Genomic DNA, 27,261 nt, shown 5'->3' with positions numbered 1-27,261 from the left:
GAGAAAATGGAAAAGAAAGTGATCCATAAACAATGGGGCTTCACAGAGCTCCATGTGGCTACATCAAGCCTCATGATGTCTGAGAGTCTTTGACAAGCTTTAGAAGCATGATAAATTTCTAGGCTTAATGGCAATAAAGCAAATCATAGCTTTCAATGTAATATGTACCTGGGTGTCAGGGTTGTGGTCACACCTGTATCATGAGTGACTTGGGCCCTCTGGCAACTGCTGAGCCTGCTACACCCCAACCACAAATCATCAGTCATCCTAATCAATCAGAGATCAACTTCCCTGGGGGGAAACTGCTGATTTAAATGTTTAGGGCTCTTTTCTGTGTTTGCTATGATCCAATTATATTTTCAAATATTTGACAGGTTCAGCAGTGAGGGAAAATGCAAGGGCTGGACTTCTTTGAGCAGAGTAGGTGTTGCCCATACCTGTACATTGATAGTCATTATAATAGGAAAGCAGGTTGGTCCCAAGGCACCAGACCTTGACACTCTGCTATCTCCGTTCCATGTGGCCTTAAAAGGCAATCATCTTGGAGAAGAAGTACAGAGTAGAAGGGAGGAACATCTTCAGGGTGGAGTGAATAAAATTTAAGGGAAACCAAGGCCGGAGAATGGGAGACATGTTTAAGAAACCAAAATTTGTTCAGCCTGCCAACGGCAGAGGCTCTGGTTGGGGGCTGGGGGGAGGTAGTGAAAGGTGAGGCTGAGGGGGTACACAGGAGCCATAAACACTGTGAAGGTCTTAGGGATGTATTTAAGGACAAGGGGAAGCTATTTACAAACAGAGTAAAGGAGAGGCCTGACCAGGTTTGAATTTTTAAGATTCACTTTGGGTGCAGGGTGGAGAATGGTATGAAAGAGAATGGGCTGGGGGCAGGGTGAGCAGTCAGGGGATTCCATCAGAATTCCTTAGGAGAGTTGGTCTTGCTTTCACCACCACGGTGGTGGTGGTGAGAGAAGACATGCTTACATGGTGGAATCTGCAGCATTTGAATCTGTGGGAATTGAATGGATATGGAAAGTGAGGGAGAGAGAAAAGTCAGGGGTGACCTCCATGTTTCTGGTTTGGGAACGAGATGACTGATGGTTCTGTTCACTGAGACAGAGGTCGGTGTGGAAGGAACTGGCTGGGACGGTGTCCACTGTGGACATATTTAAGTATTTGTGACCAGAAGACAAGCACACAAGTCATTAGCAGGAGCCTGAAGCTCAGGAGGAGAGACAAGGAAGGGGGTAAAGACTGGAATCAGACAGTGAAGCTTCGGGGTAACTGGGACCCAGAGAGGGCAGAAATGTCACGGGGATAGTATTATTGGAGATGACGTTACAACTGAGATCTCTCAACTCCTAGTATAATCGTCTTAACTGAAAACCAGAAGGGAGAGCAACCCAACATGGTGGTGGAGAGCCCTGACCCGGGGAGCAGACACAGAGCCATTTAAATCCCAGCTGGGCCACTGGCAAAGCCAAGTGATATCGGGCAGGTGCCCAAGTCTCTTTATGCCCTTACTTTCTTAAGCCATATGGCAAAGAGATAATGATAATGTTAGCTTCAAAGGTATTGGAGATGAAATGATAAAGCATGTCTAAAGCATCTAATCAGTATGTGATACATAGTAGGCCATCGATAAATAGTGCTTCTTGCTATCATGTTTAGTAATTGGAAGGAAAACACTTCTTTGATGATCATTGCATACAGATTATGGTGAAGACTATTGATTTTAATATTTCCATTTAAATTTAGTCAGCTTTTAGTTTTAATTTTCATGAAAACTGCTTAATTTTCATTTGTGCACACCGTCACCTTTCCTTGGAATAACAGTCATACAATTGGAGATTGATTAGCCAAAGATCAAACTTATTGTGGCTAGAGATGACAGTTCACATTCTGCTCTGGCTAGCTCTGCCTAAGCCCAGAAAGACACAAGAACCACTTACAAAGTCACACTTATTTCCATTAGGGACTATTGTCATTGTATAGAAAAACAATCAAACTCTCTACAAAGAGTGACTACCACACTGGAGTGGAACGTGCCTATGGCATGGACAGTACTGTTGAATTTATTTCGGGGAAGAAAGGCTGAAAGAACATGATAAATATGCTAAGTTTATACAATATGTGCTCGGTGATAAATATTCTAAGCATGTACTTCAATAATTCTCTCATCAGAGCAGCCTTGTTACCCCCCCATCAGCAGATACTGATAATTAATCAACTGAAATGAATCTTTACAGAATAAACAAATCTGTTTAACATGAATGATGATTATGTCTCTTTCAGTGGTGAAAGCTTTTCATAACTTATTCATGCCAACATTATGAAGACGTTTGCCTTAGGGAACAATATCTTGGGGTTTTTTGTGTGTGTGTGAGAGCTCTTTTTAGACTGTTTCTGGTGGCCAGTAGCATTTTAGCCATATCCAGATGGATGTAGGTTATTGCAGAGAACCTATGGGGGTCCTGGGGTGGTTATTCCCTTCTATCCTCTAGGAGGGAGAGGGCAGGCCCTCTGGTTTCACAAACACTTGCAGTCTTGCTGGCAGGGCAGGGAGGGTTGGGTCTTGTGCAAGTGGACCTGGCAGCTCTCATATCCTGGTGTGAACACACAGCTCTACCCATGAAGCTCTGCATGGGTAGAGCAGCTTATGCATGCAGAGAGGAACTTCTGTGGCTAAGGAATAGGGAAAGAAAGTAGGCTATGCTAGACAAAGAGAGGCTTCCAGTTGGTCCTGAAGAAAATAGCAACTTCATGATAAAATGTGCAGATGTATTCGAACTGGTTCCTAATACTGGTCCTAGGTGGGACACATACGCAACTGATGTTTCTCTCTCACATCAGTGTTCCACACCCTCTCTGTCTCCCTCCCTTCCCTCTCTCTAGAAAATAAATAAGTAAACAAATAAATAAACAAAGTTTAAAATATTAAAATATTTGTCACTGAGTACGGGGATATGAGTGATTTTTAATTTTCTTCTTTATTACCTTCTGCATCATCAAAATGCCATATAATCTAATCAGAATTTATATTTTAAAAGCACATATATTGTTTTCTAAGTTTTTAAATTTTTTAAAAATGATTTGCAATTACAGCTTACATTGGCTTCAGGTGTACAGCAGAGTGGTAAGACAATCCCATACTTTATGAAGTCTTCCTTCTCGTGTTTCCAGTGCCCACCTGTAACATAGTTATTACAGTATTATTCACTTTATTTGTATGCTGTACTTTACATCTCCATGACTAACTTCCTTCCTTTTCTTTTTTAATAGTTTACTTTTATCGTATGTCTTCCATTACCATTTATCCCCCCCGTACCCTCTTCTGCCTACACCCCTGCTCCCCTCCCATAATCACACTGTTGTCTGGGTCCATGAGTTTCTCTTCTTTCGTGCTTGGTCCCTCCACACCACCTCCCAACCCCTCTTGCGCAATAAAATTAAAATCCTATTCCTAGATAAATAACTAACATAAAAGCTCCTTTTTGTTTAACCCACCATAGGGCCTGTTTTCGCTTTTTATCTTTTCATTTATAACTTTCTTCACCAATGAGAAAGTGCAATGGTGCAATGTAATTTCAAGGCTGAGAGCGAAGCAATAGAATCATGTCTGATTCCACAGCCTGCTACACCATGTGAAGTCATGAGCCCTGAAAGTTCCTAGCATCCTTACCTCTGAGACCTCCGGCCAGTGCTCTGATGTGGCAGAGCATTTCCTAGCTTGCTGCCTAATGCTGCAACTACCTACAAACTGAGGACACACAAGGCAAATGTCCTCTTGACTCGCCCCCAGTCTCCTCCATTGCCATCCTCCTTTGCTACATCAAATCCCCCACCCCTTTTATGTACACACACACACACACACACACACACACACGTAAACTGCAGCTTTAGAGCAGTGCTATACAATGGCCACATACTTCGAGCCACTAAATAATTTAATATTTCCTACTAGCCACATTAAAACTTCTAAAAGAAACATATGAAGTTAATTTTAAGAATATTTTATTCAACCCAATATATGTAAAACATTGCTATTCTGACATGTCATAAATATAAAAATGACTTAATGAGATATTTTCATCTGCTTTCCATAGAAAAGCCTTTGCCATCCAACGTTCATTGTATATTTTCAGTACATCCCATTCACACATGCCACCTTTCCAGTGCTCAGTAGCCAGGTGGGGCTCGTGGTTACAGTGTCGGATGGGTAGGAAGGTCTGGAGAGATCTTTTTCCTCCACGACTTGTGTTCCATGTACATAGAACCAGGGACATTACAGGAAATTGCCTGTCACACATCGTGACACACATCCTGAGGGAGATCAGGTACCTTTTTGTTGTTCTGCCACACAGGGGAGGCAGTCGCCCATCTCACTCATGAATCCTGCCAGGGTGGGTGACTGGATCAAGAGGCAGTCAGCTGTCTTATTAAAGGGCAGTTTGCAAGTTAAGTGCAGGGGCCACCACAGTCCTTAATACACACACATTGCCCTCCCCCTCTCACCAAAGTAAATGGCTTTTGAGGTCGGCTGGCTGACCAATGAACTGGCTGTCTAAATGAATCGGAACAAGAAAATAGAACATTAGTACTTCACTGAGTCTCTTCAAAAGTAAGTGGTGAAGACACTGAGTCCAGGAGTGGAGAATTTCATTTTAGTTTTAAACTTCGATGTGTACAAATCTTTGCTGTGCTGGGACCTAAAGGGAATGAGCTCTGGCCCGCCGTGAGAGTGCCCGGAGGGGAACCATGCTGGCCTCTCTTTCTGGGAATGGATCCCAACCGCCTGGGGCAGGAGCAGCAGCAGCAGGAAGGAAGAGAATGCACTACAAAGGCTGCTGGCCCCGAGGACAGAACTGAGACTGTGTCCGACTGATAAACCAGTTCAGACGTGAGGTCTTGTCTAGTATCTTCACATTGGAAACCTAGAGCTAACACTAATGGGTTGTTCTTAAATACCCAAGTGCTTTCGTGTCCTCTGCCTTGTTGGAGTTTGAAGTTCTAGCTTTAAAAATAGATTTTCTGGTTCTTCTAAATTGATCTACCTCCCTCCCTTCCCCCAAACTCAAGCTTCCCTGCCTTTTGAAAGATCCTGAGATAGTAAACCTAGGTAAACAGTCTTCCTCTGAGGAGGAGAATACTAGAAAGAGCAACACTAGAATAGAATCATGGAAACTTGGAGGAGAGCTGCTCTGAATGTCTCATTCCAGATTATTATTTATTACATATTTGTATGTACTGAATGATTTGTGTACATTCAGTTCAATATCATAGCAAGCTTGAAAATTACCCATTTTTAAAATCTGTTTTATGGGTTAGAAGACTGAGGCTCAGAGAGGTTAACAGCTGAGGAAAGGTTGCACAGCCTAAGTGGCAGAGCTGGGACTCAAACAAAGGTCTGTCTCATTTCTAACTCAACATGCTAGCGGAAGCTGGTGAGACAGAGAAATAGACTGATGCAGAAATAGCAATAAGGACCAGTGCTAGAGTTTACATAACAACTAATTTTCTTTTTTTCTACATCTTGATTTCACTGTACAGTACAAAAAGAGAAATAATATCTAAGTAGGCTTTTTTGCTATTGCTGTTTTGTTTGTTTTTTACAAACACATGGGTCTCGTTAAACCAGTTTTGGCAAGATTGTGTTTCAGAGCATCTAATTTCTTAACAAATTATGGAGCTCTTGATCAAGAGTTTCAGGAATTTTTGCAAAAGAAACTGCTACACGAGAAGAAATGCTCCGTGCAGATGGCCAGGGCCACAGCGCTCGCTGTATCCATCATCAGCTGCTGCTGCTTCTTGCTGCTCAGCCCCTGGCCTGCTGAGGCACCTGCCTGTTGGGATGCACTCCTCCTGAGTGCACAGAGAGGCGAAAGGGCCCCTGAGCCCAGTTCGCCACTGCTTTGAGGGGTATCGCTGAGCCAAGGGCACTGAAGCCAGATTCATAAACACACCCTTGAGCTTGGTGCTCAGTTCAATCCTCATGGAGATTCTGGTTCTGGGCCATAGAAGCTGGGTTCAGACTCTTTAAAGACTTTTGACAGAATTTCTCTGAGCAGTCAGTTTGCTTTACTGGGATTGTATGGGGCTGTGGTTAAAGGTACCAAATATTTTACTCTAAGAACTATTATTTCTCTAAGACTTGCTATACCGGTAATCAAATTTGCAGAATAAATGTTGTAGTAGGCAGAAAAATGGCTTCTCAAAGATGTTCACATCCTGACCCCCCAAACCTGCGAAGACATGACATTGCATAGCAAAAGAGATTGAGATAGCCGATGGGATTCAAATTGCTAATTATTATGGGCTGAATTGTGTGCCCCTCAAGATTCATACGTTGAAATACTAACTCCTAGTACCCTGGAATGTGACTGTGTTTGGACATAGCATCTTTAAAGAGGTAATTAAGTTAAAATGAGGTCACTGAGGGGGGTTCCTAACCCAATATGACTGGTGGTTTTTTAAAAATTTTATTGATTCATGAGAAAGAGAGAGAGAAACATTGATTTGTTAGTGATGCATTCATTGTTTGGTTCTTGTATGTGCCCTGACCAGGATGGAACCCACAACCTTGGTGTATTGGGATTGATGCTCTAACCAAATAAGCTCTCTGGCCAGGACCATGACTGGTGTTTTTATAAGACAATTACAACCCAGAAATGCACACAGGGAAGACCCTGTGAAAACACAGGCAGAAGACAGCCGTCTACAAACCAAGGAAAGAAGCCTCAAAAAAATACTAACCCTGCCAACCCCGTGTTCTCAGACTTTTAGCCTCTAGAATTTGTGAGACAATTAGTTTCTGTTGTTGAAGCCACCCAGTCTGTGGTACATTGTTTTGCAGCCCTAGGAAACCAATATACTGAACAGAGCAGGGGAGTGGATTCTCTCCGAGAGCCTCCAGAAAGCAGCACAGCCCTGCTGATCCCTTGATTTTACTCATTCCAGACTTCTGAATTATGGAACTGTAAGATGATAAATTTATACTGTTTTATACACCGAGTTTGTGGTCATTTGTTATAGCAGCAATGGGAATCCAACACACCTGGGTTCCAACCTGTGTATAACAGGATATATGGCGTGAGCCTTGCTTGAGCATGCTTTGCACATCTATTGCACTCGTACCGTGAGAAGCTCTCCAAAGTGTCCTACTATTTCTTACTCATTCGCTTCCCTTGTGAGTGTTGTAGGAAAAAATCAGAGACGTGTTGCTCATGAACTGGTGACTGGCATAAGGTATTGCGAAAGGAAACAATATCTTCATGTAGAAAATTCAGAATAAGCCTTCAAATTATGGATGAAACCAAATCATCACGACTTTATTTTTTATTATTTTTAAAAACGATTTTATTGTTTTAGAGAGAGGGGAAAGGAGGAAGAGAGGGCGTGGAACACCAACCAGCGTATGAGACATTGGTTGCGTCTCATATGAGCCCCTGAGTGGCGACTGAACCCGCAACCCAGGCAGATGCCCCGACTGGAATAAAAAAGGGGGACCTTTCGCTTTGCAGGACAACACCAAACCGAGGCACGCTGGTCTGGGTTCATCGCAGTGACTTTAAACGTCTCCTCCTTGGCCCCTGTGGGATAACCTTCCTCGGTCTTCATTGGCCTCGGTGTCCTTAGCAAAGGAGGCATGTTTTCAGTGCGTGTCTTACACACTTTTGCTGAGTTCCCCGCAGTGCCGCGGGCACTGGGATGGGGCAGTGGGCCAACCGAGATGCAATCCCTTCCATTCTAAGGGAAGTGGCAGGGGACAGACACATTCATGTAGGCCAGGCAGTAATGAGGGTAGGGTGAATTCATGAAGGGATAGGAGTGAGGGCAGGGGGCTTCTCTGATACAGTGACATTTGATGAAGACCTAAATAGCAGATCTGTGAATCCTCTGAGGGCCAGGATTCACAGATCTGTCATTTGCTTCTCTACCAGGGTCCAGCCCTTACAATGTCGGGCAGGCATAGTGTTTAATACCAGGCTACGAGGGTGAGTTGGCAGAGGCCCTGAGGGTCAGATGCTGTGCAAGTAGGACCAATGTGCATAACCCCGGGAATACCGGTCAGCATCAGCTGCCTGCCCAGTCTCACGCTAGAGCCCTTTCTGCTCTCAGAGTGCAGAGCAATCACACCATCCTTCAGCCTAGAGCTTTTTAGGGTGCTATGTGCCATCTGCCACCCCAATACCAATTTAAAATACTGTCTCTAGTAAAACAGTGTAGGCTGGGGACTTGAATTAAATTGGAAATGTGTATTTTTATCTGCAAAATTACAGTGGCTGTATCAGATTTTAGAAGTTTTCTTTGCCTCCTGCAAAGTTCTATATAACTTGAGTTGTTTGTGAATTTAATCATTTATCACTGAATTGGGGTATTTAGCTTTTGCCCAGGACACTATGATGAATTATATTGTGAAGTTAATGTGTGATTCTTTTTCCCCAGCAGACCTCTGGCAGCTGCTATTATGGCCCCACTTGCACTTTTGGGTAACTTTCCAAAGCTCACATTTTATGTTTGGTGGAACTGAGGGTCCACTGTTGTGCCGAGGGTGAGGGTAGGTGTTCACATACATGTGTATACCTTCTCTGCCCAGAGAAACCAGCTGTCCGAAGCTTGGCTCTCAGAGTGTAGTGTCTCGAAGCTTGGGGATTTGTTTTCAGTCCCATTTGTATCTCAAGGCGTCTGTTTCCTTGTCCTGACTCGCTTTCTCCCTCCCCTTCCTTCCTCCCCTTTTAACTCTAAAAACGTTGCTGTAGCTTTCTCCTTTGCATCCACTAAGGAGCTAGGTCATATTCATTTCTGACCCCCCTTCGGTTCACTCTCAGAGAAAGCTAATCACGCTTGATCTGACACTTGGCAGGATTCCAAAAAAAAAAAAAGACCGCACAGAAGAAGGGCTCTCTGTGTCCTTGAGCTGCCGAGTCTCTGCTGCAAGGTCAGAACTTGGGAGCATGGCATTCACTCATTTCCCGGAGCTCCCTTTGCTCTGCCACACGTGTCCTTCCCCAGCCCTGGCACTGCCTTTGCCAAGTGTGATCCACAGCAAGGATCATTACTGCTGTTCATGGTCACAGGACTCATGTTTCCCATAGGTGATATTCTTTGCAAGCATTTTTGCTGGATACCTTGCTCAGCAATCTAATCTGGGGCATGCTCGTGGTGGTAACACAGCTTTTTATTTGCTTGTTGGTTTTTCATAGAGCTGAAGAAAAGCCAATAGTTTAAAAGCATGGCCAAGAGCATCTGCCAGGCATGACTGCTCTGGGGGAGGTGGATGTTCAGAGCAGGACATGCTGCTCACTCTCCTGAACTTTGTGGACTTCCGCCTGTGTGCAGGCTGTGTGCACGTGAGCACCTGAACTTTCCCCGGGACTTGGATCTGGTGCTTTCCCAGCAGTCCACGCAGGTATCAGGTGCTGCAAGACACAGGTGGCTTTTGGTCCTGTAGTGGTTTCCTTGACTCACCATAACAAAATACGACATGTATTCTGCCACACTTCTGGGGCTAGAGGTCCCAGGTCAGGTTGTCAGCAGGGCCTGGCTCTTTCTGAGACTCTGGGTAGAATCCTTCCTTGTCTCTTCCTGGCTTCTGGTGGCAGTTCTGGATCCTTGGGGTTCCTTGACTTGCAGCTGTGTCCCTCCAATCTCTGCCTTTTTAATCTCTCCTAGTATGTCCCTGTGTCTTCTTATGAGGACATCAGTCATAATAAACCAAGAGCCTTCCCTCCTCTAGTATGTCCTCATTCTAATCACATCTTCGAGTCCTAAATAAGTCACATTCTGAGATAATGGGGACACCACTCAACCCAAACAGGACCTCTTCAGTCGAAATTCAGTGTCAGCCGGTGGTCTGAGGGTAGACAGGAGGGACATAGGGGACAAGTTACTCATCAGGAGGAAATCTAACCTGTCAGGGCAAAACAAAGTAACAGGTGCTCAGCCAACTTACCTTATTTATTCATTCTCTCTCTCTCTCTGTCACCTAGTTTGGAGACAACTGTACTGGCTAAAATAAACAATGAAGCAATGTTTCTTTTTCTAGTTGTAAAATTACTAAAAAGCCATTAGAGTAAGACATCCTTTGCTTCCCCCCACCCTGCCCCCCGCTCCTCACAAGGAAATGTCTGCATGTCATTGGTTGACTAGATAGAAAATCAGGATAAATTAAAAAGAAAATCATAAACTGGATCTATTTTTTTTACTTTTTTTCATAAAATCCCAGGAAAAACTAAGAAAGACTAAGAAAAAAATAAGCAGCAGAGCCATAATTCTTGCAAATTTTAAAAGCTCATCCAAGAGCACGGACGGCCAGTTGTTGTTCGATGGCCATTCTTCTAAAGCTCAGAAGTGGGGACAGTGGGAGGTAAAGCAGCTTCTTATTTCATCACTTAGATGATGTTTCACAGCACACCTTTCTGTACAGGTCACGTGGAAGTCAAGGAGCATCGTTCCTGTGTCAGGGCTCGTGACAATTTAACTTTTTGAAAATGTTATGTTTTGGGGGATTCTTGAATAAAGGAGGAGGCTTCATCAACTGAGTCTGACTCCCAGTGTAAGCTGAAGTACACTTCTTTCTTGTCCCTCTGTGGATACACTCGTGTCCATCCCGTGATAGGCAGGCTCGGGGCCTCCCAGCCTCCCCCAAACTGCCCACATCCTAATCCCTGGAGTCTATGCCTGTGACCTGATGTGGGAGAGACTCTGGAGATGTCACTACAGTAAGGGTCTGGAGGTGGAGAGATCACCCTGGATTACCTGGGTGGATCCTAAATGCCATCACAAGTTCCTTAAAAGAGGGGGGCAGAGGAGATCACAGAAGAAACCATGCCAGGGACTCAGACAGAGAGAGAAGCTGCTAAGTAAACTGGCTTTGAATGTGCAGAAAAAAGCCACAAGCCCCTGGAAGAAGCAAAGTAACTCATTCTTGCCTAATTCTTCTGGAGAGAGCATGGCTCTACTAACCCCTGGATTTTTAGTCCCTTACAGCTCATTTGGGAATTCTGATCTTTAGAATGTCAGAGAAGAAACTTCATTGTTGCAAGCTCTCAACTAGGTGGTGGCTTTGTTAGCACAGTCACAGAAAATATATACATGTGGTATGGTTCCTTGTATTTAAACTTAGAAATATGACTCTCTATACACACACATAAACATATCGAGACTTGAAAAAATATAGTAAACAGTTAATAGTGGCTAACTCTGTTGGTAAGATTATGAGTGATTTTTTGTCATTACTATGATTTCCTGAATTTTCCAAGATTTCAAAAAAAAATTTTAATAGATTCTTAATTGTTTATCTTTAAAAAATAAGGGAACATTACGTAGTTTTAAAGAGTCTTTAAATTCTGATACAAACCACAACATGGGTGGACCTTGAGGACATTCTGTCCAATGAAACAAGCTGATTACAAAAAGACAAGTACTGGATGATTCCACTTTTATGAGGTTCATAGACTTGTCAAATTTACGGTGACAGAAAGCAGAAGCTGGTAGCCAGGGGGAAGGGAGAGGGAGGAATGGGCGTGGGTGTTTCCTAGGCACAGAGTTTTGGTTTTGCAAAATGAAAAGAATCTGGGAGATTGGCTGCACAGAGTGAATGTGCTCCATGCACTTACAATTGGTCAGGTAGATTTTATGTATATTTTACCACATTTACATATTTATAAAGTTCATTTATATTATAAAAGGAGAGTTTTGGTGAAGCTCTTAAAATGAATGTGCTATGACATGGTCTTAGGTACTCAAGGTATTTTCTCTGCATTAAAAAAAAAAATCCCTTTATTTAGTCAGGTGCACTGACCGCTTTTCCCTTCCCACAAGCTTTAGGCTCCCCCCCTGAGATCCTTTACTCTATGGATTCTCCTGGTTTTGTTTTTGTCTTTGTTCTTCTACTCTTCGCTTAGGCCCTTTTCCTCTGTCTACCAACATGTTCGATCAAGTCTTCTGGGGCTTGGTTAGACCTCTTCAGAGTATGTATGTCTGAAGTGCTTTGAAATGCTTTGGCCTTCACAACAGTTTGTATATTGCACACACACTCCTTAACAGACATATGCATGTGCTTCAGAACCGATCTCTTGTGTCTTTCCAACATTGACACCAGGGGCCCATGTGCAAGTCAGGATGACGCCTTTCTCTCTCCCACCCCCGCACTTAATCAGTCCTCATGGCTACCTAATTTCACCTCCTGTGTATTCCTATAGCCCTCTCCCATCTCTCGTTTCAGGTTCCAGCCTGTCTTGTCTGGATGTTGCAATAGTTCAGCCTTGCCCCCTCCCCACCCCTGCAAGCTAGAGTGATCAATCTCTATGTTAAACCTGGCCATGCTCCTTTCTGCCAAAACCCCTTCAGTTAAAGTGTATGCCCTGCAGCATGGCACCCAACATCCTCCATGACGGGCATGGTCTCTCCCTGCTTGTTCAGACTCCTCTTCTACCAGTCTCACGGCTCAGGTTACCTTTCATGACTAATCATTTTCAAGGCTGGCTGTGGTTCCCGTCCAATGTCTGGGCCTCTGGCCTCTCCTCATTTTTTTGAGGCTGGAAAACCCTTCCCTTCCACCTCACTGGACAGAAATGCAGCCCTTTTACTTCTCCAGTCCTCAGTGTTCCCATTGTGCTCTGGGAACAGGCTGTCGCCTTAACAGCAACCTGCAACTGGTGTGCCCCAGGAATACTTTAAACACGCAATACCTTGACTATTTAGTCAGGAGCATTGACCTCTTTTCCCTTCGATTGTCAAATAAGAAAAACCTGGCAACAGCCAACACAATAGCTGTCTGGTGTGAATGAATCAAAATTACACCTTTTTTTTTTCTGATTGGCCAAAAATATACTTTTTGGTGTGCTGCAGAATTTTAGTAACTAGTTTATGTGTGCTATGGGATGAAAAAGGTTGAAAGTCGCTGTCTTAACAGATTCTATCCAAGTTAACCATCTACGTGTCTGCCTTCCCAGCAGCCCTGAGGCTGTTTAGGGATTGGGACTACCTTTCAAGTTCTGTTGCTGCTCTCAACGCCTAGTGCACACAGTACCTGGCACACAGCAGGCAACCGCTCGGTGCTGATGAATTAAAATAATTAGTAAAAAACACTTTCACTGTTGGGTTATGTCCATCATCTACAACGCATTCAAAGCCCATCGCCATTGACTTGATTATAATTTTGATGGCAGAGGCAGATGAACGAAATTCTGATGAAGAGGAGTAAGACCTCTGGAGAGTATACCCTTAATTTTTCTCATTAAAATTTTGACCTATTTGTTTCAGTAGGGCTTTTTTTCTTTTTTCCAGTCCTAGTGTTTAGGGCAGAAATAAAGTAGCCCTGCAAATATATGTTCTGCAAATAAATATATACACACCTGTTTAGCACATAGAGTTTACCGGATTTGACCAAAAGTAGGCTTGCCAGCGAAATGACTTTGCTATCACCCCTTTGGTCAATGCTTTGGGGTCCATTATATGACAGTGCAGAATGGAGCCCCTTTGAAAGGAAATTGACAAGGAGCCCCTTTGAAACGAAATCGACAAGGAAATGCTGGCTAAACAGGTGACCTACTGGAGTTTTCAACTTCCCCAGGCTGTGCGCTTTCCCCTGGGTCTCCAGGGCCCTGGAGTAGTCGCTGGTACCAATCGCAGCTCTCCCGAGGCCACCTGACCAAAGGAGACAGGCTGGCACCCGGCCACCGCCTTGGGCCTTTGCCTCTCGCGTCGCCGCTGCTGGGGAACACCGCCGGGGTCACGTGCCCGCACCCAGCCCGCAGCCCACGGACCCGAGCCCGCCCCGGCCGCAGGGCAGAGGCCAAGCAGATCACGCGCGCGCCGCGGCGGCCCGGTAGTTCTAGCCAATGGGCTGGCGGCACCCGTCTGACCCGCGCGGGCGGGAGGGCGTGGGGAGGCAGGCGGGCTAGCACGCTGCCGGGCCCTGTCGCCTTCACCGCCTCCCGACGGGAAGTGAGTTCCCCGGCCCACAGTGCCCGCGCGCCAGTGAGAGGGACCCGCAGTCACCCGCTAGAGGGGCGAAAGCATGGCGGCCGCCAAGGTAAGCGTGCGCCCGTGGCCCCGGGGAGCGCGGCAGCCCCACTGGGTCGGGAGGCGCGAGAGGCTCGGACGTTCACTGGCCGGGTTGATGCGCTCGGGAAAGCACACAGAAAGGAGCGCGGGGCAGCCGTTCCACCTTGCAGCAGTGGACGGAAGGACATGACCCCTACTCCCGGGGCAGCACTGGCGGCCCGTGCGGCGACTGAGGCCCGATCTTGCTGCAGAAACTTTGCAGGCTGGACCCTCCCATTTGGCCCAGGAGCGGAGTGGGTGCCCGAGCTGAGCTGGTGCTTGAGCGCGCGCGGCGAGTGGAGGAGCGGCGGGTGCGCCAGGGACGGGGGAGGGCTGGGGTTAGCAGCTCCCCTGGGCCACCCCAGAGAGCTCCTGCTCCTGACTCCAGTTAATAGCTGACCTAGGTTTATTTTCCCAAGGGACACTGCCCTGGCTGAAGCTTGATCCTTTCAGGTTTCAAAGGCTCCGCCCTCCCGCGGGCAGGGAAGTCACCTTGACTTCCGCTTTGGAAATGGCTTGGGAGAGTTGGCCTGCGCGCGTCAGCGGACCAACTCCAGAAGACCCCCCTAGACTCGCCCCAACCTTTCTCATCCTTCTCTCACTCTCCGCATCTGACAACACTTACATACCGGCCTCTGAGCATTTGAGAGGCTTCTTTTTAGAAATGACAGAACAGATTGTCCGGGGAGCCTGTAAGTCCTGTGAAGTTCTACTTAAAAGGAATTCTGCGTCATGCGAATCATTCACTCACCCGGAGGAAAGGCAACTTCGACAGCGTGACCTTTCCTCTTTCACCGTCTCTTGGAACCTGGACACCATTTCAGTCTCTGGACTCCACTTCAACTTTTCTGGCAGAATACCATACCTAGCCCCAATCACTTGAATCATTGGAATTTATTGCTTTTAATTTTAAGTTCATGAAGGCAGCCCTTTAATCAAGCCTATACAACTTCTTAGCTCATTTAAAGTGCAGTGAACTTAAATATACCCAACATTTCAAACATTTGTCCTTAATCAAAACTCTGTGATAACCCTCAAGAGGAAAACATGGCCAACACATCATATTCCTATTTATTCAAGCAAACTAATCACATTTGCAATGGAAATTGTAAGCAGACAAATATATTTAAATGCTATTCTATGACTTAAGTTTCTCCAAGTTTCCAAATCTGCAGGCTTCTTTATATTCCTTGACTTTGTGGCTGAAGTGGCCTTTCTCTTTTCTGTGATTACGCTGAGTGCCACCCTCAGGAGGGTGCTGTGGGTGTGTGTGCAAGTGTGTGGTGTGTGAGGTAGGTTCCATGAGGATCACTGGGATTCATTTATGGAAGCCACTTTAACCCTTTCAATCCCAGGAGCCCTTGACCATTTCTTTGCATGCAGTCAGAGTATGAGTGTTGGTATGAGTTAGTTCTCTCCAGGTGAGTTCTCGCAGGAGAGTGGGTGGGAGTAGATACCCATACTTTACTAAATTAGATCATTTTTCTTAATTTGGAGATAAAACAATTGAAACCTAACCTGAGGAATGTACATGTAATTGGAGTATAAGATAAGACTGATTGGTATGACGTACACAAGTGACATAGAACTGGGCTTAACTTTTGGGTTGTATTTATTAAACTGTCACATCCTATCAGTAAGTACAGTTGAATTTCAGCCAAGCAGACTCAGGTAAGATGAAACATCTCATTTTTACTGTCTGGGACCTTGTGTTTTGTGTCTTGATTCGTTTAAACTTGCCTCTTTTCAGGATTTCTGATGGCTTCTATCAGGTATACATATATTTACAATCCAACAAGACATCAAAATTGAGTCAGAGTAGATGAGAGAAACTGCCAGGACTAAGGTTAGTGGAAAACATGGGTGTACTTGCTAGAGGTGACTGAGATTTCTAGGAGCCAAAGCAAAGGGAAAGTAATCAGTGAGGTCAGCTGCTTGGAACAGAGGTCTCCTGGTACTGCGGTCTCAGGGCAGTCTTTCCTCACGACCTTTACGTGCTGTGAGCGAACTGCATCACAAACTACCTCCGGACCGTAGATAACATGGTCCGAAGGTTCATAAGGCGATGTCCTACAATAATATGCATCATTGTAACTCAAGGGCAGTACAGTAAATGTAGTCTTTAAAGGGCCCAGAATGAACTGTGCTGGTGTACTTACTCCAAGACTGCCCCTTAATTTTGGGCACTATCCTTGCTTGCAGGGTGATTCAGTCAGCTACTAGACAGTGCTGGGCAGCTGGAGTTAATGGCCATGGTGTTTGCTTTTTCCTGGAGCACAGATATTATTCCCTGTTGCTGTGTTGAACACAGAGCCATAGGCTTCACAGTCTCATCAGGGGTAGGATTGCCATTCCCTCTTAAAACTAGGAGAGAAGCTCACTTCAATGGAGAGTCTAAGAAATTGGGCCAAGAATCCAGAACTCCAGAATTGTAGGTGAATGCCAGCGCTCACTACCGTGAATTGTTTTGATTATTTAAGCAGATTCACTGTTTTCTGGATACACCTAGCCATAACTAACCATTTCTTGATCTCTTGACCATTTGTTCTTAGTTTTTTTTGTCTCTTATTTATTCATATGTAACTAATTTTCAGTATTCTTATATTAAATAGGAAGGCTGAGAATCTTGTCTTTGCTTTTTGTGTTGATTTCTTCATGAAGAGCAATACTTAGTGATGCAAGAGGTGTTTGTTTTTTAATGTAACATTGATCTACAACTCTCGGTGTTTTGAGATGAACTCAGAAGGCCTGCTTTTGTAAGAACGATCCTGGGTTCCCCTGCTAGATGGTGAATGTAACTGGTGTGCCTGTACTATTGGTGTTGTTTAGAGTATTTCTTTCCTCCTTTTTTTAAGTCCTCCCCTGAGGACTTGCTTATTGATTTTAGAGCGATAGGGGAAGGGAGAGAGACAGAGGGGGAGAAAAACATCAGTTGGTTGCCTCGTCCATGCCCCCACCCATGACTGAACCTGAAAGCTAGGTATGTGCCTTGACTAGGAATCCAATCTCTGACTTTTTAGTTTATGGAATGATGCTCCAACCAACTGTGCCACACTGGCCAGGGCTTGAGTATTTCTTTTAGAAACTTCTAAACTCTGCCATGTATGTATTAAAATGAAAATGAGTTTCTAAAATTATATTTTACAAAAGACCATAGAAGATGCATTTTTAAAAAGTAATAATAATGCCTTGGAGGGTGGCTTAGTGTTTCGGAGCATTGTTCCATGTGCTAAAAGGTCGCGGGTTCAGTTCCTGGTCAGGGCATGTGCCTGGGTTGTGAGTTTGATCCCTGGTGGTGGCACCTATGGAAGGCAACCAGTTGATGTTTTTCTCTCCCTTCCTCTCTCTCTAAAATCAATAAAAACATACCCTCTTGTGAGGATTAAGAAATAAGTAAATACAATAAAGTAGTAATAGAGGGATTATCCTCTCCTCCCTCTCTGCCCCTTTTTGGCTGTAGTGAACATCCCCTCTTTGTCATTGGTTGAGTTTATACATTCAGAATGATGACATTAAAATAGATGAAACTGTTAAAAGTTAGCAAATGCTCACTTGAGATCAGGCGTGAGAGATGTTCAGATATGAAGCTGGTCATGGAAGAACAGTTTGGGTGCAGTTAGCTTAGAACTAAAAGAAAGAAATCTGGGGACAAAATAAAGCCTAGTAATACAGGCACACCTTGGATATATTGCGGGTTTGCTTCTAGACTGCAGTAAAGTGAGTTGTAATCTTTTTGCTGATGGAAGGTCTTGCCTTTGATTTGTAAAATAAGCAACATCAGCAAAGCACAATACAATGAAATGCACTAAAATGAAGTATGCCTATAATGGAGGTTTGGTCTTTAGGACTGGCACATTTAGTATTGAGGATTCTTGGGTGAGCTGTTGTCCCCGTTCCTGGTTTATTTGGAATTGTGTATTGGGCTGTTTCTAATGTTCCAAGTGGGACGAAACCAAATGAAGGTGAGCTGCATTTCATTTGGGATTTAAGAAAACCACAGTCATATTGAGGGCTAAATCCTGTCATGGAAGCCCTGTGCACAGTTAGTGCCCTAACAGGGCCTGTGGGAGCATTAGGGAAGGCGCCCGCTTCTGTGGGGTGAGGGGCAGGAACGTCTCAACCGCGGTATTCCAGAAGGAATGGATGGGGGAAGAGGAAAGACTTTGCCAGTCATAGGAACAGCACATGGAAGACAGAAGGGTGAGAGCGTCTGTTTAGGGGATGGCAGGTAATAGAGTAAATCAAAGAGCAGCTCACAAGATAGAGATTAGATTTTAAATACTTTTTGTCATTCACTCACATAACCCCTATAACAGTCTCATGAGTTATACACCATCATCCCAGATTTACAGATGAAGACGGAGATACCAAGAGGTGATCTGTTCATTAAGAATGAAGGAGCTGCGGTTCGAAGCCAGCCAGTCTGGCTCCAGAGTCTGTGCTCTGGCCCTGTCTACCATATTGTCTTCCTGATGGTTTAGCATGGTGCATGGTGTTTAGTACATGGGAGAGGGGAAAGATGGTTTAGAAGGGGAAGTTAGGCACCTTAGTGTGAACCAAACTTTTATCTTAGCACCACTTACATAATGCCTACTACGTGCCAGGCCCTTTCCCTGGCCCTTTACAAATCATCACTCAGTTAACTTTCATATGCACCAAGCAGTAGGTGCTTTCTACTTTCGTCCTCATTTCACTCTCTGAACCCCAGAGAAAACTGAGGTTCACAGAGTTCAGTGATTTCCTCAAGGTCGTACATCACGTAAGTGGTGCAGCCTGGATTTGAACCCGTCCAGTCTGTGTTCAGAGCCTCTGCTCTTAATATGTCTCCCCCCAGGCCTGCATTCGCAGAAGTGCACGTGAGGTACGGACACTTCCTGATCATCCCAGTCCAGTGTTTTGTCTCTGTGGAATTTGGTTTGTATTTGGTGCTTAGCATATGCTTTACTGCACACACTGACTGTGTATTTATTCAGTGGCTTTCAAACCAGCTTGCACAGGCCAGGGATTGTCATATAGCTTTCTTTAAGAGCTTTATTGGATACCATTATATACAATGTAATCCACCCACTTAAAGTGTATAATTCAGTGTTGTGTTTTTGTATCTTCACTGAGTTGTGTGGGTATCATCTCCGTCATACACCTTTGTACAAATTTTAACCCTGCACTCACCACGGAGACTTGGGCTACATATTTAACCGCCACGTTTTTCCTGTGTCTCATCTACAGTAGTACCCTCTTTAGAGGTTTGTTATGGAGGATGAAATGTAGTTGAGTTTATTAAGGATATTCTTCAGATTGAAGGTTTTCTCTCCCTATGGTAAAAAATTCTAGGCATCTGGTGAATTAATAGTGTCATGATGCCGATATACTAATAAAGCAGACCAGTTTGTGCGGTAGGCGGGAAGGGAGGCTCGAGTTGGTTCTATGCGTCCATGAGGACGGCATGTTTCTGTGCTTTCACCGATGTTGGATTTAGGGTTTCTTAAATTTACGGAGGTGGACAGGCCTTGAGGCATATATAACACGACAGTCCTCACTCTTCCTTCCCCTCATCAGTCCCGTCCCCTTTTACCAGATGAAGAAATGGAGTCCCAGGAAAATTTATAGTTCGTTCAAGTTTCCGTGAAATACCTTTGCTTTTTGAGGTGTGGTAGGCCAGGGGTTCTCAGCGCACTGCAGTAACCTGGACAGGTATAAAAATGTCTGTGCCTGGGTCTTACCCAAAGGTTCAGATTTAATTAGACTTCAGTGTGGCTGAGACTCGAGGTTTGTTTTTTAATTGTATTAGTTTTCATTACCATTTACCCCCTTTTTACTCCCCTCCCCACTGCAATCACCACCCTGTTGTCCATGGCTGGGAACCCTTTTTCCTTTTTGCTCCATCCTTCCATCCCTTAACCCTCCTTCCCGCTTCCCATAGCTGTCAGCCTGCTCTCTCTCTCTCTCTCTCTCTGAGTCTATCTCTATTTTGCTTGTTAGTTCAGTTTGTTCATTAGATTCCACATGCGAGTGAAATCATATGGTATTTGTCTTTCTCTGACTGACTTGTTTCACTTAGCATAATGTTCTCCAGGTCCATCTACACTGTTGCAAAGGGTAACATTTTCTTTTTTATGGCCGAGTAGTGTTCCATTGTATAAATGTCCCATAGTTGTTTTATCCACTCATCTACTGATGGACACTTGGGCTGCTTCCATATCTTGGTGATTGTAAAGTTATTGCACAGCAAAGGAAACCACCAATAAAATAAAAAGGCAACCCCTGAAATAGGAGAACATATTCACTGATACATCTGATGGGATATTAATATCCAAAATTTACAAATAACTTATAAAATTCAATACCAAAAAAGCAAACAATCCAATTTAAAAAAATGGGCAAAGGACCTGAAGAGACACCTCTCCCAAGAAGACATGTGGATGGTCAATAAACATATGAAAAGATGCTCAACATCACTAATCATTGGAGAAATGCAGATTAAAACCACAACGAGATAACACCTCTCACTATTCAGAAGGGCTCTCATCAATAAGTCAAGAAATAACAAGTGCTGGTGAGGAGGTGGAGAAATTCCCTTTTGCACTGTCAGTGGGAAAGCAGACTGGCGCAGCCACGGTGGGAAGCAGTATAGAGATACCTCAAAAAATTAAAAATGGATCTGCCTTTTGACCCAGTGATCCCAGTTCTGGGAATATAGCTGAAGGGACCCAAAACACTGATTTGAAAGAACATAAACACCCCTACGTTCGCGTGTTTGAAAGGCTCCCCCGTGAATCAAATGTGCTTGTTAGGCCACGGCCCCGGGCTGTTCTTGTGCGCGTAGCTTCCGTGGGTCCTCTGACAGCTCCTTCCTGGGACAGTGCAATGAGATGTGTCCTCGTGTGTCATTTAAAAGGAAGGGTAGGTAGGGGTCCCTGTGAGTTCCCTTCTTTCTTCACAGTTTAGTTGCAGTCCTTCTGCCCCATTTCACCTAAGTGATACTAGGTGCTCAGGCATCTAGTTTATGCAATTTTGGAATTTATCCTAGAATACAGGTGTTCTCGCCAAAGTGATTGAAAGCTCCTTTTGTCTCCTGGGAGTCTCAGTAGGTGTTCTAGATAAGGGTGGGGTCAGGGAGAGGGGAACCTGGTGAAGAACAACCCTGGCCTTGCAGCCTTTTCTCTGAGGAACCCAGTTCCGCGTGGTCTCTGTTCCCCAGTTAGGTCACATGGCTTGACATGGGTTGGCCAGCAGATACAGAAGTGGGGCTGGGAAGGGCTGAACGTCAATGTGTAGTGTAAGAAAACCAGGGAGCAGGTCGTTTTGAATATTGGTTTCTTCTGTAACATTGCTGGAGGAGCCCTGGATCCGGCTCCTTTGACCTTTCATCCTTTGACTAGCCTCTGCTTCCGTCAAGTTCCTAAATGGTGTCACTCTGTGTGGTGTTCTCCACTGTCCGTGAGGGTCAGTCCTGCTGAGCAGGGTTCCTTCCTGCTCTCCTGCCTTGTTAGCTTGGTTGCTTTGGGTGGGGTGTTGGAACAGAGGAAGGTGTGGATCTGCAGGTGCGTGTTGGTTCTCTTGGGGTGAGGAGGATGTGCCTTGTCACAGTGATGCAATGCCCTTAGCAAACATTGAACAGCAAGCGAGCAAACTTTTCTTAAGGCCTATTTAACCAGAACTTCTTGTTGGGTCAAACTGACTCAGTCAATGGTGGCTTTGGTCATAGAATTATTCTCCCATTGGCTGTTTTGTAGAGTGGTGGCCTGGTTTGTTGATTGGAAACGTTTAGAAGATAGAATACTATGCCCACTATTTCCTTTGGAAATTTGGTAGGGAGTTACATGAGTGAAAACAGGCCCCGATGGTTCCTTTTTGACTTTAGGTGCTGACAACATAGCACAGTGGGCAGAGTTGGCATTCTTAGCCATGTGCCCTAAATAATCCACTCTATTGTTTAATGACTGTTACGAGGCTGGTTGCTGTGTCTTGGTTTCACCATGGAGTCACAGCTTCACATGTTATTCATGAAAACTGTTCATGTGAATCAGGTATTTTAAGATACACTTAAAAAATTTCAAGGTAAAATATTTTTGCCTAAGACTTGCAGAGTGCAGTTGGTAAGAAAATTCTAAGTGTAGAAAATATAAGTAAATGTAGGGGAGGAAAAAGTTGTCCTTAACCCTCCTAGGGTCTCTGGCTGCGTCTGAAAATTAAATTGACCAAGACAAATTTAACAGGAGAAAAAACATACCCATTGTATTGATGTTTTACAAGTACACAAGAGCCTTCACAAAAGAATGAAGACCCCAAAGTCGAGATCAGAGGAGGGAGCTTTTATTCCATTTAGACAAAGAAACAGTAATTTTGTGGAGACTTGCTGAGACAAAGGGGTTTAGGTTAGTAAATGGTGAAGAAGTACCTAGGAAGGCAAGGCTTAGTTTAACAAGGTTTGTTTGTACACATGTCTCGGCCCCCAACTCTGCATACCTGGGACTTTTATGCCCAGTTTTGGAGGAGAGTCCACTGGTGGTTGGGGGGCAGGGAAGGTTGAAGTGACCTGCCTGCTTCTGCTATTTTCTCTAGTTCCTTCAGCTAAAATAGTCAGTGTGCCAAGATGCTGTATTTTGGAGTAGTGTGTCCAGAAGCCTGATTTGAACAGGCTGGTAGCCCCAGGTGCGTATTTAGAATTTTGTTCTAGTTTAGACATGTGATTTGCATATGTCTGATCCTGCAGACACCTCCCTCCCTGCCTGCCCCCCACCCCCACTGGTCCATCAGCTCAGAACAGCTTCCTTACACAAAAAGTGGCTTTGAGAACTTTTTATTTTTTAAATCAGTAGCTCAGGTTTTTTCGAAGAGCCCTGGACTAGAAGGCATTGGAACCTGGGTTATAGGCCCACTGCTTCTGTTGATGGTGAGAACATGGACAATTCTAACTTTTGGCTGCTTAGTATCACCCTGGGGATAACAGGAACCACCTGGGACATCTGTGAGGAGCAGATGGAACATGACATGTTAAAGCACTTTGGGAATTATGAAGCACGACAGGAATGTTAAGAGATATCTGTTGGAGACCGGCATATTGGTACTGAACTGAAAACGAGGAACATGGATATTATTTGACCTACCTGAACAAAACCTGGTGTGTTTTCCTAAGTTTGTGATCCATTTGAATATTCAGCATAATGCTTCAGTAGTCAGATTCTCTGAGTAGTCGTCCTGGGGCCTTGTATTGGAGGTTTTGGTCCCAGAACCAGCAGTATTGGTTTTACTTGGGAGCTTGTTAGAACTGTAGCATCTTTGACTCACTTCATGTCAAAGGTCCTGTTGCATCAGGACCTGCATTCTTAACTGCCGGTAGATCCCCATAGCATGGGCATTCTGTGCACATTCGAGTTTGAAGACTGCTGGCCTGGAACTCTCATAACTGTGTCATTAAGTGGATCTGCCCTTTCTAAACTACAGGTGCAGCACCTTCTGACTTGGTTGTCAGTCCAACCTTTTGCTGAATTAAGTACATAGTGACAAACTTCAGGATACATTTTTGGGGTTTTAGGGCTCATTTTGATTCCACATAGAGGCCAGGGTATTATTTTGGAATTCATTTCTGTGTTATTACTTAAGGGAATGTGTGACTATTTTATAGCGCAGTGGTCCCCCATGTTTTAGGCACCGGGGACCAGTTATGTAGAAGATCGTTTTCCACGGATAGAGTTGGGGCAGGGATGGGGGCACAGGAGCCAGAAGCTCAGGCAGAAAGGCTAGTGAAGCTTCCCTCGCTGGTGCCCCCTCCCACCTCCTGCTGTGTGGCCTGGCTCCTAATGGGCCATGGACTGGTAACAGTCCAAGGCCCACAGGTGGCCATAGGGGTTGTACTTTTCTCTATTCATTGCCTGCCTATACTTAAAGTTCCAGACATGGAATTTATACCTGTTTTTTTTCTTTTTTTTTTAAACAGTCTTTCCCAAATGTTATCAATGACCTCAGTTCTCATGCTGTTAGCCTGTCCTTGTTATTTTTGACCTTACGGGACCTGTATCCCACTGCCCTTCATTCCTCGGACACCCTCCATCAGCTTTGATGATGACCCTCTGCTGGCCTCTTAACGCATATGCCGCCTCTCTTTTCCTTTGCAGCATTTCTGTCCTTCCGCTCCCCCCTGAAATGTTGGTGTCCCTGGGGGCCTGCCCAAGACCCTCTTCTCCCTGCTGGGTGATGGCTCCACGCTCACCCCTCGCATGCCGGCCCTGTGTTGTCGTCAGCCGTCTGCTGGAAATCTCAACTTGCCCTCTCACAGGTGCTTCCCATGCTGCTTTCTGACAATTGAATTCACCTTCTTGGCCATGCCTCACTTTCACCCTGCAATGTAATTTTTCCTAAGTGCCTGTTGAGGGCAGCCAGGAGAGATGTCGTCGGCAAGATATTGGGTGTGGGCCGAGAGATGAGTTGGCTAAACCCTCCTTTTCCCTGAGCAGGCACATCCTGTCCTGTCTGCACCGTCGATGTTCAGGTTGTCGTTACTGTTTAGTGGCAGCGTGACCATGGCTTCCGAGCTGTTCTCGCCTTTGGTCTCTTCCTTGCACGCTCTCCATTCTGCCCGGAACAGTCAGTGGGAGCTTTCAAGATTGGGTCTCATTGCCATGTTAATAGCAGTCCCATGTTCATGCGTACAGTGCATTCCAGTGTGTTGTTGTGGTACGAACCATCGGCCAGCGCCTGTACTAAGTGCCGGGCCTCCCAGAGTGAGTAAGCTACTGGACTTGTTTTCGAGAACACACTGTCTACAGGAATGAAAATAATCAGATGATAGGAAGACCCAGCCTTCATGATTGGATCCTAATAATCACCTACAAGGTGTCAGGGAAGGCATTGTATCCTCTTTTGTCAGAGAAACTTAGCAGCAGCAGCTTACATTTACAAAAACCAGGCACTGTTCTCGGCACGCTGTACATGAAATAATTTAATCTTCACAGCAATCCTATTACATGTAGTGCTGTATCTACACGGAGTGGTTAAGTCTCCTGAGGCACAGAAAGGTTGATGGACTTGTCCAAGGTCACACAGCTTCTTAATGCCAGAGCCGTGGTTTGACCACAGGCAGCCTGGCTCCATAGTCTACGCTCATATCCATTGTGCTACATTGCCCTCTTTAATTTGCCTTGCTACACGGTGTGGATTCATGCTGCTTATGCAATTTAATCTCTAGCCTGCTAACGCCTCCTTGGCCTTGGCTCTGGTAAAACACTCGTTCCCTTGTCATGTCCCTCACAGCAGTTTGTGACTAGGACCTGTCCAAACCCTGTTCACATTCCTGCCATAAAGCTGTAGCAACAGTGTAACAGAAAAAAAGAGGTGGCTGTTTGTTTGTTTAACTTGGAGTTGTCAGAGATAGGAATGTTCCTCGTCATTTTTCCACACGGGTAGGCAGATTTTGTGTATTTTTTTAGTTCTTCCCTTCAGTTTTAAGAAAAGGGGTCTTAGTTTTATTTCCCCATTCCCTGAAGCACCAGCTGTAAGGATGTTAAAAAGCCATGTCATCATAGGTTTATGGTTTTTACAGTTGGTTTGTTCCCATCAAGATTCAGGCTGTCCACACATGGCATTTGGTTGGTGTGTCTTTTAAATCTTGCTGACTGGGTCGTGCAGGTAGCTTGAGTGGAAAGGCTGGTGATAGGTCAGGTCCGACATTGCTGGGCCCACTGGCAGGGACTTTTATGCTTTGTGAGCATTCACAGGCTCATTTCATTGCAGGTTGCAGTTGACTCTGCAGTTGAGGGTTCCACGTTCACTCATTGTCTTCCCTCTCAGTTCCAGAAGTGAAAGCCCACCCCCGGTTCTCTTTTTATGGTGGTTCTTGCAGACCTCTGTTGGTCCATTTGTGGTGTCCACCAGCAGTTTGAGAAGGGCCTGGTCTTGGCTTTTGCCCAGCTTTCTGTTAGGTTATTTGCCTTTTCACATTGATTTGTTCTAAGAGCACTTTAAAATTTTAAGAACCTTGGCCCTCTGTCCTGTTACACATTTTTTTTTTTTGCAGTTGATGTTTAACTGATTCATACTCACTTTTGCTTTAAAAAAAATGTTATAGTGCGTGCTAGTCTTTTCCTTTATGGATTCTGGGTTGTCCGTCATGTTTAAACACAACTTCTCCACTTAATATTACATATGAAACCACTCCTGCTTTCCCAGTACCCTTTCTGAGCCTCTGTCCCTCTTTTTAAAGATTATCTGCAGTTACTTTGATATCAGATGAAAGGTTAGGGCACCAATTTAATTTCTTATTTATTGCTCAACCCCAGGAGGTCACGAACCTTCAGTGATGCCACATCATTGGCCAGCGTGGCCTGCTATCAGCTCAGCGCAGACCCACGGTTCAGGGGCTTAAGAGGAAATCTGATTAGTTCAGAAAGCCAAAGGAGCCTTGCCCTAGGGCTCTGCGGTCTGCTGGTGACCCAGTCCGCTGGGCTGCTGTGAGAAGGAAGGGCTTCGAGTCACTGCGCAGCAAGGTGCAGCCCGCTGCTCTCCCAAGTTGCATTGCGCTCCGTTCCTTCAACCTCCTTCTCCTGTTCTCTCGTGCTGATGAGAAAACCGGAGGTCACGTTAATGATTAGTGATGGAGTGAGAATTTTAATGTCCCGTTGCAAACCCCGTAAAATGGGTACAAAGAGCATTCCATGAGGGGACGCTGGTTGGAGAATCTGGAAGTCTTCCTGGAGGAACTGGCATTTGACCTAGGCCTTTTAAGAATAGCAGCATTTGTGAAAATTCTCATGGGAATATTCCATAATGCAAATATAGAAGAGTATAATGAATCCCTGTGTCCTCATCCAGCCAGTTTTAGTAATTATCAGTTCATGGCCAGTATTCTTTCATTTGGACCACATCATTTTTCCTCCGTCCATCCCCCAAATTTTTCAAAGCAAACCCCCAATATCTTATTGTCATACCTGTAAATATTAGTATGGTTCTCTGAAACAGATTTTTAAAATGTACAACCAAAACATCGTTATCATATCTAAAACATTACAGCGATTTTTTTCAAAATGATCAAATATCCTGTACACATTTTACACATTTCCCCTATTGCCTTATATTTTATAAGAGTAGTTTTTTGCATTGTCATCTAAATGAGATATACACATTGCACTTAGTTGATGTGTCTGTATTTCCTTTTAATCTCTAGATTCTCTTGCTCTGTCTCATGCCCTCTCTCTTTTCCTTTGAAAGCCAGTAAAACAT

General features: G+C 44.8%; 1 protein-coding gene across 1 annotated transcript in view; it reads left to right on the top strand.

Annotated features, from left to right (window-relative positions):
- The first annotated feature begins 13,826 nt into the window (after nt 1–13,826).
- Nucleotides 13,827–27,261, top strand: part of SLC25A13 (solute carrier family 25 member 13) — a 167,576-nt gene continuing 154,141 nt past the window's right edge. Inside the window, 4 exon segments of the mRNA XM_037136711.2 lie at nt 13,827–13,899; nt 13,902–13,937; nt 13,940–14,013; nt 14,015–14,035. Coding sequence (XP_036992606.2) covers nt 13,842–13,899; nt 13,902–13,937; nt 13,940–14,013; nt 14,015–14,035 — 189 coding nt within the window. The 5' untranslated portion in view covers nt 13,827–13,841.

This window comes from Artibeus jamaicensis, unplaced genomic scaffold (genome assembly GCF_021234435.1).
Source record: "Artibeus jamaicensis isolate MK-2021 breed Jamaican fruit bat unplaced genomic scaffold, CSHL_Jam_final contig_923, whole genome shotgun sequence".
NCBI lineage: Eukaryota > Metazoa > Chordata > Mammalia > Chiroptera > Phyllostomidae > Artibeus > Artibeus jamaicensis.
This window is presented reverse-complemented; position numbering and strand designations above follow the sequence as displayed.